The following is a 17,682-nucleotide window of genomic DNA, read 5'->3' on the forward strand; positions in this document are numbered from 1 at the left end:
CTGAGTTGCTACTACAGTAAGCCAAAAAATTAAGGTATCAGTTATGTTTACTTTTTGTGTGATCGCAGCAAACACAAAACGTTATCGACATCATTCGCAAAAGGTTATAAAAGGTTGTCAGAAAACGTTTAAATGTCGGGTTATATTAAGGGTATAAAACGTTTCCATAACATTAAAAACCATTTTTTGATAATTTAATGCCCAGCAAACACAAAATATTTTACAGAAAACGTTTAAATGTCGGGTTATATAAAGGGTTTAAAAACGTTTTAATAGCATTCATACAAAACATTCTAAACATAATGTTATTTTGGGGTTGAAAAAATATTTTGCGAAAAATGTTTGTCCAAAATATTTGCAATAACATTTTAAAAACGTTTTCATGACCTTTATATAACCCGACATTTAAATGTTGTTAAAACGTTTCGAAAAAAAAACATTTTAAGAACATTTCTGTGTTTGCTGGGTTCAAATATTTTAACATAATGTTATTTAAGGGAAGGGGTATGAACGTTTGGACAGTATTTATTGTGGGACATTAGAGCACATCAGACATATCAATTGCATTCTGAATACGAAGAATGTCCTTCTGATATCAAATAATTTTGATTTTTGAAATTCGCAATGTAATACACATTTTATGGCAAATCATTAAAAATTGATATTTTGATATTTAACAGTACTCAAGTAAACTTTATAAATCTGATAATTTATACTTAAAGTGTATGTAGGTGGGATGAAAAGCCGAGGATCAATTGAAAATTTTGACCTTTCGTATTGAAGATATGGATTTTTTTTTTCCAAAACACCAAAAAAAATAAGGTATTTTTGGGAAAAAAATCGATATCTTCAACATGAAATGTCAAAATTTTCAATTGATCGTCGACTTTTCCTCCTAGCTACATACACTTTAAAATATATCATTAGATTTATAAAATTAACTTCGAGGACTGTTATATATCAAACATTTGAAAAATATCAATTTTTATAATTTGTCATAAAATTTGTATTATATCGTGATTTTCAAAAATGAAAATTATTTGATATCAGAAAGACATGCTTCGTATTCAGAATGCAATTCGATACGTCTGAGGTGCTCTCATGTCCCATAAAAATACTGTCGAAACGCTCAAAACGCTCATTCCAGATCCCTTAAGTATTGACACAATATTTGTCCAAAATGTTTGCAATAGTTTGCAATAACATTTTATGAAAACATTTAAATCTATTGTTGTAGTGTGTTTTCATACAAAACGTTTTAAAACGTTATCATGACCTTTATATAACCCGACATTATATGTTATTAAAACGTTTTTACCAAAACCAAAAGCCAAAATATAACTTATTTAAAACGTTTTTAAAACATTTTTGTGTTTGCTGGGGAGTTGTTACTATCATGACTATTGTATATTACCTTTTGTGTGATATGACGCATGGTACGAATTCTTGACCATAGTAGCCTGAGACCATAATACCTAAAGGTATTATGGTCTCAGATAGTAGCTATACAAAATGTCGTCACATATTTCATGGTCTCAATAATGTCTCAACGATCCTGCAAGAGCTTCCATGGTTAAAAAAGCGTTTGATAAGATATTTCAATTGAGGTATATTTGAATGGGTTGGTGATTTGAAAGCAGCAGTTCGGCGCTATTGGCGCATGGGATACTTTGTGTACAAGACAGACAACACTACTAAAAGTAGCTCAGTCTCGTAAATTTGATGTTAGTATTAATTTTCCGGACAGAGCATGAAAACTAACAAATCAAATTAATGACTTTGTATGACGTCCAACTAACTATGAAAACCCGACTGAACGCTGAGACAAGATCGGACTGAACGCACACAAAAAAAGCCAACACTTAACTGCAACATTTAACAACATCTTTGCAGCTTAGAGCGCACGCCCTAGACATTCCACAAGAATGACCTACGCAACTTTGCAGCTTCAAGAGCGCACGCCCAGACCACACGCCAGACATTACACAAGAATGACCTACGCAACTTTGAAGGTTCAAGAGCGTACACCCAGACATTACACAAGAATGACCTACGCAACTTTGTAGCTTCAAGAGCGCACGCCCCAGACATTACACAAGAATGGCCTACGCAACTTTGCAGCTTCAAGCGCGCACGCCCTAGACATTACACATGAATGACCTACATAGCTTTGCAGCTTCAAGAGCGCACGCCCCAGACATTACACAAGAATGACCTACGCAACTTTGAAGGTTCAAGAGCGCACGCCCTAGACCAGGGCTCCGCAAATAGCGGCGCGCGCGCCACATGTGGCGCGCCGTGGCTTCCCGAGTGGCGCGCGGCGCCGTTTAGATTTAAAAATAAATAAATAAACAATGCGATTCCCATGTTATCCTTGTAAAGACAGGATAAAATAGTACAAAATGTTGCACCAAATGGCGTCATTTGCACCTCAAATTAAAAAAAATCGATAGCTTCACAGGGGGGAAACCCCCCTCTGACTCCCCCCGCGAATTCGCAGCCATTGAGTGGCGCTTTGCAGTTTTTTTTAAATTTCATGTGGCGCTTCAACAAATCTATTTGAGGAAGCCTGCCCTAGACATTCCACAAGAATGACCCACGCAACTTTGCAGCTTCATGAGCGCACGCCCTAGACATTCCACAAGAATGACCTACGCAACTTTTCAGCTTCAAGAGCGCACGCCCTAGACATTCCACAAGAATGACCTACGCAACTTTTCAGCTTCAAGAGCGCACGCCCTAGACATTACACAAGAATGACCTACGCAACTTTGCAGCTTCAAGAGCGCACGCCCTAGACTTAGGGATTCAATCATGTTTCACCGTTGTTCATCACCGATTAACAACGATGCGTCCGCGTCGTCTGAGTGGTTTACTTCGCGAGGGCAGCTTTAGCTGTAGCTGCCCGAGCGAAGTAAACCACGCAGACGCGCCGGACGCGAGTTGTTAATCGGTGATGAACAACGGTGAAACATGATTGAATCTTTCAACAACGAAACAAGCTAAAGATGTCTAATTTACATAATTCTTTCATTTGGAATGTCTGTTTGTCATTGCCATTCAACCTTACAAGAAGATCGCGGTATTTCTCTGTTGATATCAGCAATAAAACTAAAGAATAAAGCGGTAATATTTAGCTGCTTCCGCCAACATAAGTGAGTTTATGTTTACGCATACGTTCCAGGCATGACGAATTTTACGCGCTCATGCGTAACGCGTACGCGTAACCTTGCGTTCGCGTATACGCTATACGCTTACTGCAAAAGTGTGTGTTCATCACGGATTAACAACGGTTGGCTCCTGTACAAAAGTATAGGAAGAGTTGTTGAAAAGGGATTCAATCATGTTTCACCGTTGTTCATCACCGATTAACAACTCGCGTCCGGCGCGTCTGCGTGGTTTACTTCGCTCGGGCAGCTAAAGCTGCCCTCGCGAAGTAAACCACTCAGACGGCGCGGACGCATCGTTGTTAATCGGTGATGATCAACGGTGCAACATGATTGAATCCCCTTCAACAACGAAAAGAAGCTAAAATCGTATAAATCACGATTATTTTACGAGGAATGTCAGTTCATCATTGCCACTCAGCCTTACAAAAACTTCGATGATTTCTCTTTTGATATCAGCAATAAAACTACAGAATAAAACGGCAATGTTTAGCCGCTTCCTGATAAATACTGAATTCAACTTGTAAGCTGGCATACGCACAAAGGTTCCAGGCATGACGAATTTTACGCGCTCTCGCGTAACGCGTAGTCTCGCTCGCGTTCGCGTATACGCTACAGCAAAAGTGTTGGTTCATCACGGATTAACAACGGTTGGCTCCTGTACAAAGGTATAGGAAGAGTTGTTGAAATTACACATGAATGACCTACATAACTTTGCAGCTTCAAGAGCGCACGCCCAGACATTACACATGAATGACCTACGCAACTTTGCGGCTTCAAGAGCGCACGCCCTAGACATTACACAAGAATGACCTTCGCAACTTTGCAGCTTCAAGAGCGCACGCCCTAGACATTACACAAGATTGACCTTCGCAACCAGGATCAGCTCCCCGAGAGACAATTAGCAGTAAGGTCCTTGTCCAGGGGAATTTCAAGCTAACTCAATTTTTGCACGAGAGAGTATTAGGGTTTCATACTATCTCCATCCCACCAATAAATGCATCCGACAATCAAATCTGGGACCTAACAACCGAAAACAAGCCAAAAGCATTGTTCTGTAGAACCCACAGAACCAAAACATGAAGGCATGTTGTTTTTAATAGGCATCAAAACTCCCTAAACTGCAACTGAATAATGATAGCAATATTTTGAATCATTAAGTTGAAAATGATGTCAAAGCGACGCGTTTTGCATCTATGTTATACGTTACACGTGTGAGTGCGAATGGGTAGTTCCGGCTCCAAGCATCGCTTTTGTATATACATAATTTTAATCTGTTTTTTATCTCATTCCAAGAAAGAAACAAAACCAACCCATTGTATAGCGCCATGTATTGTATCTGTTAAACTAATTTGTGACATAATTTGCATGGCCATCGCGTAAGTGTGAAGCAAAGTGATGTCCGGCCCTTCCATAAGCTTGAAAGATATGACGACAAACACTTAAAAATTCACCTCTCTTGACATTATACGACGACTTAGTCCAGGCCAGCCAAAAACACAATTCTCTTGCCGCGCTTATGACGTCATCAATACTGTGACCATATTAAGCGTGAATAGCATCGAATGACTTTTTGTTGGATATTTTCAGCATGAATTATCAATTGGCGCTTTAGAAATATCTTTAATGTTACAGTAATATTGGACTTTATGACGAATTTCGATGAAAATCAATAAAATGTGCGACGATTTTGGCGGGTTTTTTTCAAAGCATGCGGATTATTTTTTAGCAAAACGGGATATGTGGAGGGAGCGTAACCAACCTGGTTTCGTAGGAGATTAAGATTTGCGATCGTTCCCACATATTATTATCATAATCTGAAAAATTATGATATGTCGGACCAACAGAAAATAAACCTGTTTTACTACAAATATGGCGAATTTGACAGTTTGCTCATAACATGTTTAAGTTATGCCAAAAAATCGGTTCAAAAAAGTAAAGGTATAAATTATTCTGAAAAAAGATCGTACATTAAGACTTTAAGGTGGCCACATAGAAAGATGTGTAAATAACAACGGTTTGTAAATACAAATAATATGCAAATAAGCTCATTAATATTCATAAATATGCAACATGGCACAAATCTTATACAGCATATCAGGCCACCACCAATCCACCATATACTATCACCATATGAAATTGATCGGTTACTGTGTTTGAAATGCAGTGGATGAATGAAAATGTAGGCAAAGTATGCAAATAAGCTCATTAATATTCATAAATATGCAAATAACATGACAAAAACTATACAGCACATCATATCATCATATCCTATCACCATACCAAGCTTGAAGTTGATCACTTATTACGTTTGAGCTGCAAAGTGCATCTGGACAGCCAAACAGACAGGCAGCCAAGCCAGACGACCATTTGGATGATAATATAAAATAAACCAAACAAAAATAATGCCAACCTCAGGCCCGTAGCCAGGATTTTTTGTGGGGGGAGGGTGCTGATTTTGAAAAAGTGGACTTTTGTGATTGCACCCCGTCCAGGCCTGGCCAACCCTACACACCCCCCTACAGGCCAGGCCAACTTCAATTTCACTGCCAGAGTGTATAATTGAATACCTGAGTGGAAGAAGGGCCCAACTCCATCAAAGCTGTTTTTGAGATATTAAGAGCAACCTTAATATTTGGAAAAGTTTTATAGACAGAATGTTTTCATCTTCAGGGAACCTTTAATACATGAACATACAATGACATACATTCAAAATTATATATGTTTCCATAGCAACGGTACAGGTCTTAATACGAGCTGGAGTTGGGCCCTTCTTCCACTAATATACTGAAAGTGCCAGTTCCGTAAGAAAATGTGTTATAAATAGCTACAGAAATTTGGTAATTATCCATTAATTGCACAAGTAGAAGCATGTAAATAAGTTTGCAAGAAAGTTTATTGCAGGGAAAAGCAGATTTCATGGATGAACAAAATTCCTCTTTAATCCAATATCCATGGAGTTGGGCCTTCCTTCCATGAAAACCATGATTAAATGTATGTGGAAGACTATTTAGAGAGTGGATTTTGGCTCATCTTTCACACACAAGGAAGAACAGTCTGCTGGTAATAAAATGCTGGGTCTAACTCATTTTTGTAAAAAATTGGAGTTGGGCCCTTCTTCCACTCAGGTATTCAATTACATTCAGTATGACTGAACTTTAATGTTAATGTGGAGAGAGAGAGAACATTATTTAAATACATTCCCTTATAATTATTGCATTTATAACATACAGATTACGGACTACAAAAATAAAAGACTACTATCCTCACAATTCAAGTCGTTGGAAACTTGCTATACTTTTTATTATTACACAAGTTTATCTCACTATTACACACATTAATTAAAATAATAATTCTTTATCTTTTACAAAATTCTGTAGTACATTTACAATTTAATTACTCTGGATAATATATATCAGAACACTACATATCCCAGTATGAGACACAATAAATCTTGTGATACCAATATAGTAACTTAATTAAAAATTCAACGTTCTGTGAATTACTGTTCCTGTTTCAGATAATTGTGCAACAAAGTTTTTTTCCCAAAAGGTGACGCAATCATCTTGCACTCGTAAAAACTGTTCCTATGTTACTGTGATTGCCATTTGTAAGTAAATCTGACATTGATTATAGGTACAGACAAGCTCTTTATAAAGATTTGAAAGGCAATTAAGTGTACGTTTTGTTTTGTTTTTTAACCATAAAGCCCAAATAATTTGGTCACACTTTGACAATTGTAAATATTGGTATATTAGTATAATTGCCTATTTGGCTACTATTTCTTGGCTCCCCTGGATACAGTACCAATTTTAGGGACACCCCATCGGATTAACAAAGCTTAACTCTGTTAGGAAGGAGTTACTAACTCAGTAAAAAACATTGATGTTATTATAAGCCACTTTCGGTTTACAGATGGGGAGAGGGTCTGCTTCAAAAAGAGATTATAGAAAAATTGATAATATTGTGTTCATCATGAACTCTCAGCACTCCTGCAACATTGCAGGTAGCAACAAGAGGGCGTTTGGCGCAGCAGCAATATTTTCAAAACTGATCAATCGCATTTTTGTGTAATAATACACGTTCGCGTCTGTGTGCTACGCTGTATACACCACGTGTACGCAATGGGAAAGTTCTATGATGAACACAAATTAACTAATTTTCCAATAGTTGCGTTTTATTGGGCTTCATCAATCTTTCAGTTTGTCCCCTTACATTACCAGTTTGGATTGAAGAGATTAGAAAGATTAAGCAACCAACCAAATGTTAACTACAAAGTTTAGTTTTCAAGTACCACTAACACCAATAAATGTTTTAATGGCACCGTAAGCAATGCGAGGTTCTATTAGCTGCATATCCTATCAGCAACTGCTATACCTTGTTTAGAATTTTCAAAAGAAGTACCTGCACGTGCAATCATGACTGTCTCAAAATAGCCCGCTAAAGTCATGCAAGTAACTCCTAGGTCGTGCATTGAATGGATTTGTATGAGGAATACCACGGGAACTGCCGCCTTTTGTTAGAAGTCACACATGAGTAACGTGGATAACCTCTATTTGAAAAGGTGTTCTTCTCCAAGTTTTAATGACAAGATGAAATACACAACAAATGAAAACACCAATGCATCTGTAACAATAAAATCTGTGGCACTCATCGGAGGAAGCAGGTGTCACCCCACCCCCTAAATTTTGGAAGGGGCCATCCCCCCCTAAAATAGATAGCACGATAAGCACATGTTTGGGGCCCAAATATGGTCAAATTGAACAATTCTCAGCACATCAAATAGCAAAACACATCCAGTTCATTTAGGTCTAAAATAGCCTGAAATTGAAAGTTTAGAAATATATGTCCCGGTAAAACTGGATGCTCGTAACCCAGCACCCTTAAATTTTAATGCTTCAGTCGCCACTGGCGGTACAAGCTGGATGCTTCCCATCATATATGCTTCCCATCATATGATGTTAATTAAAATGCCTGTTTCTTCCAAATGCTACATTGGATCTTCGTCAAATGACCAGACAGTAGTGTTTAGTTACCTATAATACTGATACTTTTAAATTAATTAAATTGGTCTATAAATTAGGTGCATCTTATCTTGCATTTTAATGTACCAGTCTTATCCATTATTACAGAAAACTGCTGCCTATCATGTTGATACGCCCTGTATTATTTAACTAAGAAAAATCAACTGCACAATAATTATTACCCTTGGAATATCAGTCTTCAGCTGGTGTAATACTTTTGCAACAAATATTTTGTCATAATTACAGATTATTTTTCCATAATTACAGAAAACTGCTGACTAACATTTTGATACACCCTGTATTGCTTATTATCTAAGAAAAATCAACTGCACAATAATTATTACCCTTGAATGATCAGTCTTCAGCTGCTGTACCTTCACAACAAATATTTTGTCATAATTACAAATTATTTTTTCATAATTACAGAAAACTGCCGACTAACATTTTGATACACCCTGTATTGCTTATTATCTAAGAAAAATCAACTGCACAATAATTATTACCCTTGAATGATCAGTCTTCAGCTGCTGTACCTTCACAACAAATATTTTGTCATAATTACAAATTATTTTTTCATAATTACAGAAAACTGCAGACTTACATTTTGATACACCCTGTATTGCTTATTATCTAAGAAAAATCAACTGCACAATAATTAGTACCCTTGAATGATCAGTCTTCAGCTGCTGTAATACTTTTGCAAGAAATATTTTGTCATAATTACAAATTATTTTTCCATAATTACAGAAAACTGCCAACTAACAATTTGATACACCCTGTATTGCTTATTATCTAAGAAAAATCAACTGCACAATAATTATTACCCTTGAATGATCAGTCTTCAGCTGCTGTAATACTTTTGCAACATATATGTTGTCATAATTACTATTTCATAATTACAGAAAACTGCTGGCTAACATTTTAATACACCCTGTATTGCTTATTTATCTAGGGAAAATCAACCGCACAATAATTAGTAAGTTTGAAATATCAAGTCTTCAGCTGCTGTATAAAACATTTACAACATATATTTTGCAATGTATACCAGAAATAATATTACTGAAAATAGATATGCATTCATCGTTTTGTATTGAACCTGAGTGATCTGACATGCATAATAATACAATTATAGTCCAAATTTTCAAAAGCAGCACTGTAAAACTGGCAGATAAAATAAGGAGTTGACATTGACATTTACAATGCAAAACACAAAGACATCTCAAAGGCAATCTATGATTAACAGCATTGTAGCCAATAAGAAGAACAGAAAACCATTCTTCAGATCTCATGTATACACAGTGCTCGAAATAAAGCCGGCCTTTGGAGCCAAATCAATGCTAGCCAGCTGGTACGCTACCATACAGCGTTTTTCTATTGAACATACGGTATAATAAAGAATCATTCCGGTTAGAAATTAAACCAGAATATTCCTGCTCACCGTGATTTTCTACTGCGCTAAATATCGGGTAAATACCCAATGCCGCTGATGTCATTTGCATATTTGCAATGTGCCGGTTGTCATCCCCCACATTGCGACTACACCTTTCAAAGCTTCAGTACTCCACTGTGGCGAACCGGAATACGAGGGCTGTAGTTTTCTATTGACGAAAGCCGGCTCTTCATCTCCGGAAAAAATCCTAGTTTTAGAAGGATAAATGCCGGCGAAATTGCGGAGAAAATTTAGCCAGGCATTCGCGGCCAAATAGCGGAGGACAGCATTTTGAACCCCCAAACCGGATAAAAGCCTTTTTTTTACTCCAATAGAAAAACGCTGATAGTGTCACACAACATGGACCAATGTGACATTAAAATTGTACAATTGGGGCCATGAAAATTAATGAAAATTAGTAAGACTTCAAGCCATTTTTGGCTTATTTTGGGCACTGACTACAGACTTATAATTGGTTACATTAGACTTAAAATATCAACCTTTAAAAGTATCTATGGATGATACACGGATACATCTGCCACGTCTTTATTTCAGGTATAGTAACTTTGATCACAAGACATGATTTTCATCAGTTAATAAATACAATGATGCAGCTTTGAAATAGTACCATATACATGATTAAATAATATACAGGATTAAAAATATATTGCTCTTTATTTGAGCGGTAACACTGGATTGCCCCTTCAAGGGACAATCAGAGTTGTATTGCTCAATACATTTTCATCAGCTGCTACATCGAATCAACAAGCATAAATACAATCAAGCCAGAGATACAGATACTTATATTTCATTCTGATGTGGCAGTCAGCTGTTTCACGCGCGCGCATGTGTGCGGCATCTTTAAGTGTACGCCAGTGCTTTGAGCTACTTGAAGCTGCGCCTAATGAAATGTGCACGACATCACTGTCACATCGGGGTGAAAAATGGTATAGTTCCCGTCTAACGATCGACTCCCCACAGCTCATGATTGGTGAGTAGTGTATAAAAGATCAATTCATCTGGTGCCTTCATCTGAGAAAAGGAATCGCAGAAAATGGTAAAAGATGTGGGTGCCTTTACAAGCAAAACGACATGGCATCTTCAGGAAAGAAAATTTCCTATTACCTAACTTCTGAGATGTCTGAAAGTGCAAAACTAACAACAGGGCATGCTGTTGTATAGCTACGATAAGTAATTTCTGACGGCAAATTTAACTGTTTCTGAGTTTCATTGACAGGTGATGTCAGATGCTTATCTCTGGCTCTGATTATAGATCCACTTGATCATAATAACTCATGCTTATTGCACAATGAATGAGCTATTCTATTTGAAATCCATACACCCCCTATGGAAGACATGACCTTAATCTTCCACACAGGGGGTATTGATTTCAAATGGAGTCACTTGTTCAAAAAGCCCCATTTGAAATTCATACCCCTTGTGTGGGAGATTAAGGTCATGCCTTCCATAGGGGGTGTATGGATTTTAACTGGAATAGCTCATTGCAAGTAACTCATTCTGTACGTTTTGATGGCTATCCCTGCGTCGACTGTTCACATTCATACGCTTAGCCTACTTTACAAATTCAACAGCCTTAAATATGCGAGAATATTACATGTATGATGTTAACTTGATTAAGATTATATTCATGTTTGCTATTTGCATAGTTTATTAATAATTAGCACAATGTATGCCCCTGACATTAAAATATACAAGTAATCCCACATTTTTGAAATGAGCACCACACATGAAAAGTTGAGGTATTCATTTTACACTTGTGTGATTATGTTTAAAGACTAGACTCGATCTTAGTCCTATATTCGCCCACGCCCTATATTTATACGTTTTGCCTATGTATATTTTGGACTAGCACATGCCAGTATGTGAATGGCAAATACACACTTAACGATTTGCGCAGGTCAGACATGTGGCCCGTCACATCAAACGGGCCCGGAAGTCGGTGCTACATGTATCTCATTTGATAGTGCCAGTCAAACACATTTGAAACTGATCATTAATCCTATTGTTAAAGAGTATAAATAAGCCTGTACCCTTTCTTGCTTTGGCTACACCCTGTTCAAGTGGGGGACATGAGAGGACATTCCTGAACCTTGGTGATGGTTTGAATTGTGATTGTTTAATATTCATTCCCAGCAATGTGGGAAAAGAGACATCTAGCACCAACATTAGGGTCCTTTTGATGCAATGGGTTACATATTTGAACAATTTCTTTAAAATTTGGTAATGTATAAAAAATAGGTATCCATTTCATTGTACTTGCAAGTAATAAGACACTTGATTGAAACAAAAATAAAGGATCGAATGCCTTTTAGAAACCAACAAATATCAGCAGCAGCAATTTGATACCTACAGTATCAAAGGCAAGTAGCGAGATTTCAGGAAAGTTAATCAACTGCATCTGTGATGAATTACAATTGCAATAAGGCAGTATGAAAATGATTACTCTTTTTATATTACACTCACTCAAAAACATCAGCACAAGCCTTGTAGTCGGAAACATGTCTCCGAGTGTATCTACTTTCAAAGAAAGAAAGAACAGTTAACCAACCCAAAGTGTTACAATTAAACAAGACAACAAATGAACACACCGACCGGCACACAACTCAACTTTAGAAAACTGCCAGGGAATATGCTGGCGCAGGATTCCCCGGCAGGATTCAAACCCACGACCTTCAAGTTCATTATACGGGCCATTTTCAGAGCTTTATTTTCAAGTTGATTAAAAAGCCAATCACAATTGGACTTAGAGATATGTACATTTAAGTGTTGCTCAGAACAACAAGTAGAAAGGATGTTAAATACTATTATTGGCTATATCTCAAAATCAATATTAGCAACAAGCGACTCATTTAGCTTGATCACATCACATATATATATAAAACTTAATAAAACTTTACAAAAATTACTTATTACATGGTCATTACAATTCACTACACTTTTCATAACTTTCACACACATATGTGACCCCTCAGCACAACTGAGCCCGGATGTCGCCAATCATCATTTTTGAGATATTCAACCAAAATATTCTGCTTGAAATTAGCTTTAAAATGATGTATATCATGTCTATAGTACTTGACATTTAAGTAGTGAAAAATCAATAAAACAGTCAATAAATCCTTTGTTTCCTATTGTTTATTGTTAAGTTCAATGGAGCATATCTCAATAGTGGCACTGGCGACATCCGGGCTCAGATGTGCTGAGGGGTCACATATGATCTACAGAATATCCAGGATTTTGCACCTGAACCTTAAGCTTACAGGGCCGATGCTCTAAAAACTATGTTTACAATCAGTGAGATGATTTTGAATTGATGGATACACTGTACAATTTGTACATTGTTTTTGCATAGAATACAGTATATTACAGTGTCTGATTATTTTAACGCCTTACTGAGCAGAGTGTCGTCGGGACCAGAGTGTCGTCATCTCATCCATCCAATTATTTTTCTCAATATTAAATTGATTGTATCCTTTGAACCGTCAATCTATTAATTATATATATTAGTAGTATGATGATTGTTTATAGATGATTGGAAAAAAAATTGAACTGAACTGAACTGATTACACTTATTTTTAAATACTTCTTGGCCACGGTGGAATGTACCAGTTGCGTCCATGTAGCGTACTAAGAGTGTAGGCCTATCTTATTGATAGCGCCGTACGCTCACATATTTGTTGTTGAACTACAAGCAAGCCGACGCCGCATGTTCCACCTTAGCCAAGAAGTACTTGAAATGTCTACAGCTACAGAAAATGTCTACAGCTACAAACAAACATAGCAGATAGCCTTTTTTGTAAAATGTTTGCGAGACAAACTTATATATATATCACCAATACAAGGATTTATATTGCCCCTTATCAAGGCACATTAGGTGACAAAAGAAACCCCTGTTCTACGGGCGGTTAGACCTTTCAAGAAGGGTGAATCTTGTCTCCCCTTTGTTTGTTTTTGCAAATGACTTTAAAAATCACCAAAATCTGTAAATATTTTGAAATACAAAAAAAAGTCCTGACATTTTTAAAATTTGTATTGGCATTCATTTGTTCGGGAAAAAGAAATTTTCCCCCAATTTCTTAAAATCTGGGTCGGTTATAGAACATGGGTTTTTTTCGTCACCTTACAGAGAATAACATCTTAAATAAACAGCATATTAAATAATAGAAGAAACTACACATAGAAAATTACAATATGGAGTAAACATGTACCATTTAATACTCATCACCAATAGAATTATGCTGATCAATTTCATAAATACATGAGTTATATCTACATGTATAATCACAGAATTAGAGAAGGAGAACCGGGACTCCCTATACCGCCACATACAACCGCGCTGTTAGCTATGGGGAGAAAATTGGGGTATTCAGAGCTTATTCGAGTCCTTGCCGACAGTGCGCGGAGACGAACAAAAACAATTCTGCGTCTCATTTTTAGCATCTTGGTATCGTGTGCAGGTCGCACCAAGTGCGTGTCTCAAGTGCGCTTCTCAAGTGCGCTTATAATCCATGTCACTCTTCCATGACAACGATTGTCTCGATCGCATTCCGAGGGAAACCGAATACCCCCAATGTTTGCTCCATGCCTGTATCAAGATGGCGGTCGAGTCCCGGTTCTCTGGTTTTAATTCTGTGTGTATAATACATCATCCATTGCGTTTTGAAAATACAATTGGTTCAATTTACCATTTGAATTTGACTTGCTTATAAATTAAAAAAATTACCTTAGTATGATTTAGTTTGACAAATAGGCACAAAATATACAAAATATTTCAGAATGTCCTGTGAAAGCTGCAATTTTCTCTTTGGCAATGGTTTCTACATACACTGCATGGTCAAAATTCTAGAAAATCATTGTCTTCTTTGCAATAATTATGAAATCTGCATCCATTAAATGAGAACATTGATAACAATTTGAAGTTTGCCCTTAAAGCCATAATGTAATATTATAATACGAAATTGGTTAATTTTTTTTAATGATTTTTTGGCATATTTGTAATGTTTACACAAGTCCCAACTTGTACCTAAAAGCAACCAAACCGTGCATGACACGGAGCGTGCATGCGTAGAAAACAGACACTTAAAGTCAAGTCGAATCAGCTGACAAATCAACTTACATGCAAAGGCAACTGAAATCATGAGTGATCAGAAATCAAGAGTTTGGCATATTTCTTCTGTTACATAATAAAGTACACATCCTTAAACAATCTCAAAAAGTTGCATCCGTATAATAAATATGGCCTTTTACAATATCCTGGCTTTAGATTCTGGCATCTCTTCTCTTTATATAGATAAACAAACATATTATTAAATAAAAGCTTCCTCTACTGAAAATTTGGATACCAAATTAATAATAATATGACCTCTAGAACATCCTGGCTGTAACACCCATCAATCTGTGGGCCAATTACTTTCCATTAAATATTGACTGCTCAATGCCAAAAGTGGTTAAGTGCAATAGCTGCCCTGTGAACATTTGGCACTTAACACACAGTATATTGTACTCCTCTACACATGGCCGCTACACATGGCAGCCATTGCAGTTACCCACTTCTGGCAACTGTCAACTATGTCTTTATAATTATACAGTTACATTTACTCCACTTCACTACGAGCAAGTTACCAACTGTCAACATTTGACAACTATTTACCTCAGATCAAGGTCACTTTCTGAAAAGCTGGACTAAACAATTTTTGTGAGGGTTTTATTTTCTTAAATTTCACTATAGAATATAGTTACATCCCCTGCATTTGACTACAACTATATGCAGTCTCCCCTTTTGCATTCATTATAGGGGCGTAGCAAGTGGGTGGACAGGGTGGACAAAGTCGATGGGCCAAAAGGTTCAAAAATGAAGTGGTTATAGGGATAGGGCTGATAAAGGAGATGTTAAAAAGGCACCACACTGCTCCTTGTCCATGGGCCCTAAAGCTATGCCCCCGATTGTTGATGGGCCCTAGAGGCTCTTGCTACGCCCCTTTTGTTTTATGAAGGTATGCACTATGATGTCACTATGTCTATGTCTGTTGTCTGCACTATGATGTCACTATGTCTTTATAATTATACACTTACAACTCCACCACAATTAATGGTACATGATCATGTGTGTATTATTTCTATCTACATTGTATGATACATACAATATATTGTGTATTGCAAACACATCAAGTCTAAAAAAACACCATAGTTTTAATTTACATAACAAACAAGACTTTATGTTGACTTTCTTACATGATTTAAAACAGCTTTGTATGAGTATTATATAGTACAAAAATAAGTGCAAAATAGGTTCTATTTAAGATAGGGTACATTACATTACTATTTGTGAAATCATCTTTGGTGTAGTGACGCAGCTGCTTCGCCCAACTGTATGATACTGGCCATCTCAATCGATCACACACAGATGACGATATCCTAATGTCGGAAATGGTCATTTACCCAGTAGGCACAGCTTGAACGTCAACGTTGATTGACTTCATTGGTATTCCACCTGATTTAAAATGTACTTGAAATCATGTCAATCTTCAATCATGTCAATTGAAATTTGGTCTATATCTGGTTGAAAATGCGGATCGATGCACATCGACGTTGATACAACGTTGATTGGACACCAACCTTCAAATCCAACCGAAATTACGACCGTTGATTCAATATCCATTCAACACATTGATTTCAACCTATGCTCACTCAGGACCTACAACTTTAATGCAATCAGGAGTATTATCATACAACTACACTATATCACCCGTCTCTTTCCTCCTAATGATAATGTTACTCTAGGCTTTCTTCCACGCAGTCAGTAGAGCAGACTTCTCTTCACCGTCTTCTTTGTACTGCATCTTTGTGGTCTCCACTAGTTTGAGTCTGTGAATGAAGAGATGAAATAAACATGCATTTAGGCTATTTTTAAAAGCCATATCATACGTGATCGATCAATGGATTGTAGAATTTAATCGTGACCTAACTATATCTGGTTGATAAGTCGCTAGCATGCCCTAGCGTCAACTCATAGCCAGTTGACTTGAAGGCATCTTGGTCGCTACGCATGGATGAACACTGGTAGCGATTGTGAAAACACCACCAGCGTTTGATCATTAGCGATTTTTTAACCGCACACTGCGAGTGCTAGTATGCCATTAAGTCACTATTTAATTTTGGGCGTTTCCTCAATATCCAAGCGATAAAATTAAAATAATTAGATTTTGTTCAAATACTCATTTATTGTTAGAATAATTGTAACACCACGTGTGTATAGAGAACTCCCACAACTAGGGCACAAATTTTCTGGTAAGCCAAGAATGGATCATGAAATGTGTAAATATATACACGCTCTCCACATCCATCACATCGCACTTGAACGACGCAGGTAGTGTCTGGATGGGTGTGCCACTGTCTGAACTTTTACAAAATAAATGCCCAATTGCAGCCATTTGGTGCACCATTGTGTCCCTATCATTGTACAATTTTAGTACATTTGTCATTTGTGGAGCATTTTTCACTATTGTTATAAATTATTGCTTTTATAAACATTGGCAAAAAAATAAATTGGCAACAGATTCACCAAATGAGCCCTACCTGCCATTTACTGTCGGCATAATGTCTCGTTCTGTCCAATCATCTGTGCAAACGATGATGACTAGGCCTGTTGGTACTATGATGTCACCAAGTCTCAGCAGCCATGCTGTAAGTTAGTATGGGAACAAAATAAGTGATGTCCTTCAGTCAAATTGTTAAACTTCAATGGTTGCGACAAATCAAAATACACATCTGAGACACGTTCTCAGTCACAAAATGAGCGGAAAGTCACCACAGATGCTAAGATAAGATAATTATGGTCCATTAAACATGCCACAAATCAATAACAAACAAACGAAAAGCTCAAGGAAAAGTCAACTTTTGAAAAAACCAAGTGAGAAAGCAACACTGACATGCCTTAGTCATTTCAAAGCCTATGATCTGGAGATTATGAATTTGGCCTTAACTCAGAGATGAAATTTTGAGACTTTCCTCTCACTTTGTGGGAACATGTCTCAGTTTTGTT

General features: G+C 37.0%; 1 protein-coding gene across 1 annotated transcript in view; it reads right to left on the reverse strand.

Moving 5' to 3' along the window:
- Nucleotides 1–6,433: 6,433 nt before the first annotated feature.
- The window catches only part of LOC140161293 (uncharacterized), a 46,018-nt gene continuing 34,769 nt past the window's right edge, over nt 6,434–17,682 (reverse strand). Inside the window, 2 exon segments of the mRNA XM_072184771.1 lie at nt 6,434–16,505; nt 17,217–17,322. Coding sequence (XP_072040872.1) covers nt 16,418–16,505; nt 17,217–17,322 — 194 coding nt within the window. The 3' untranslated portion in view covers nt 6,434–16,417.

Source organism: Amphiura filiformis, chromosome 1 (genome assembly GCF_039555335.1).
Source record: "Amphiura filiformis chromosome 1, Afil_fr2py, whole genome shotgun sequence".
Lineage (NCBI taxonomy): Eukaryota > Metazoa > Echinodermata > Ophiuroidea > Amphilepidida > Amphiuridae > Amphiura > Amphiura filiformis.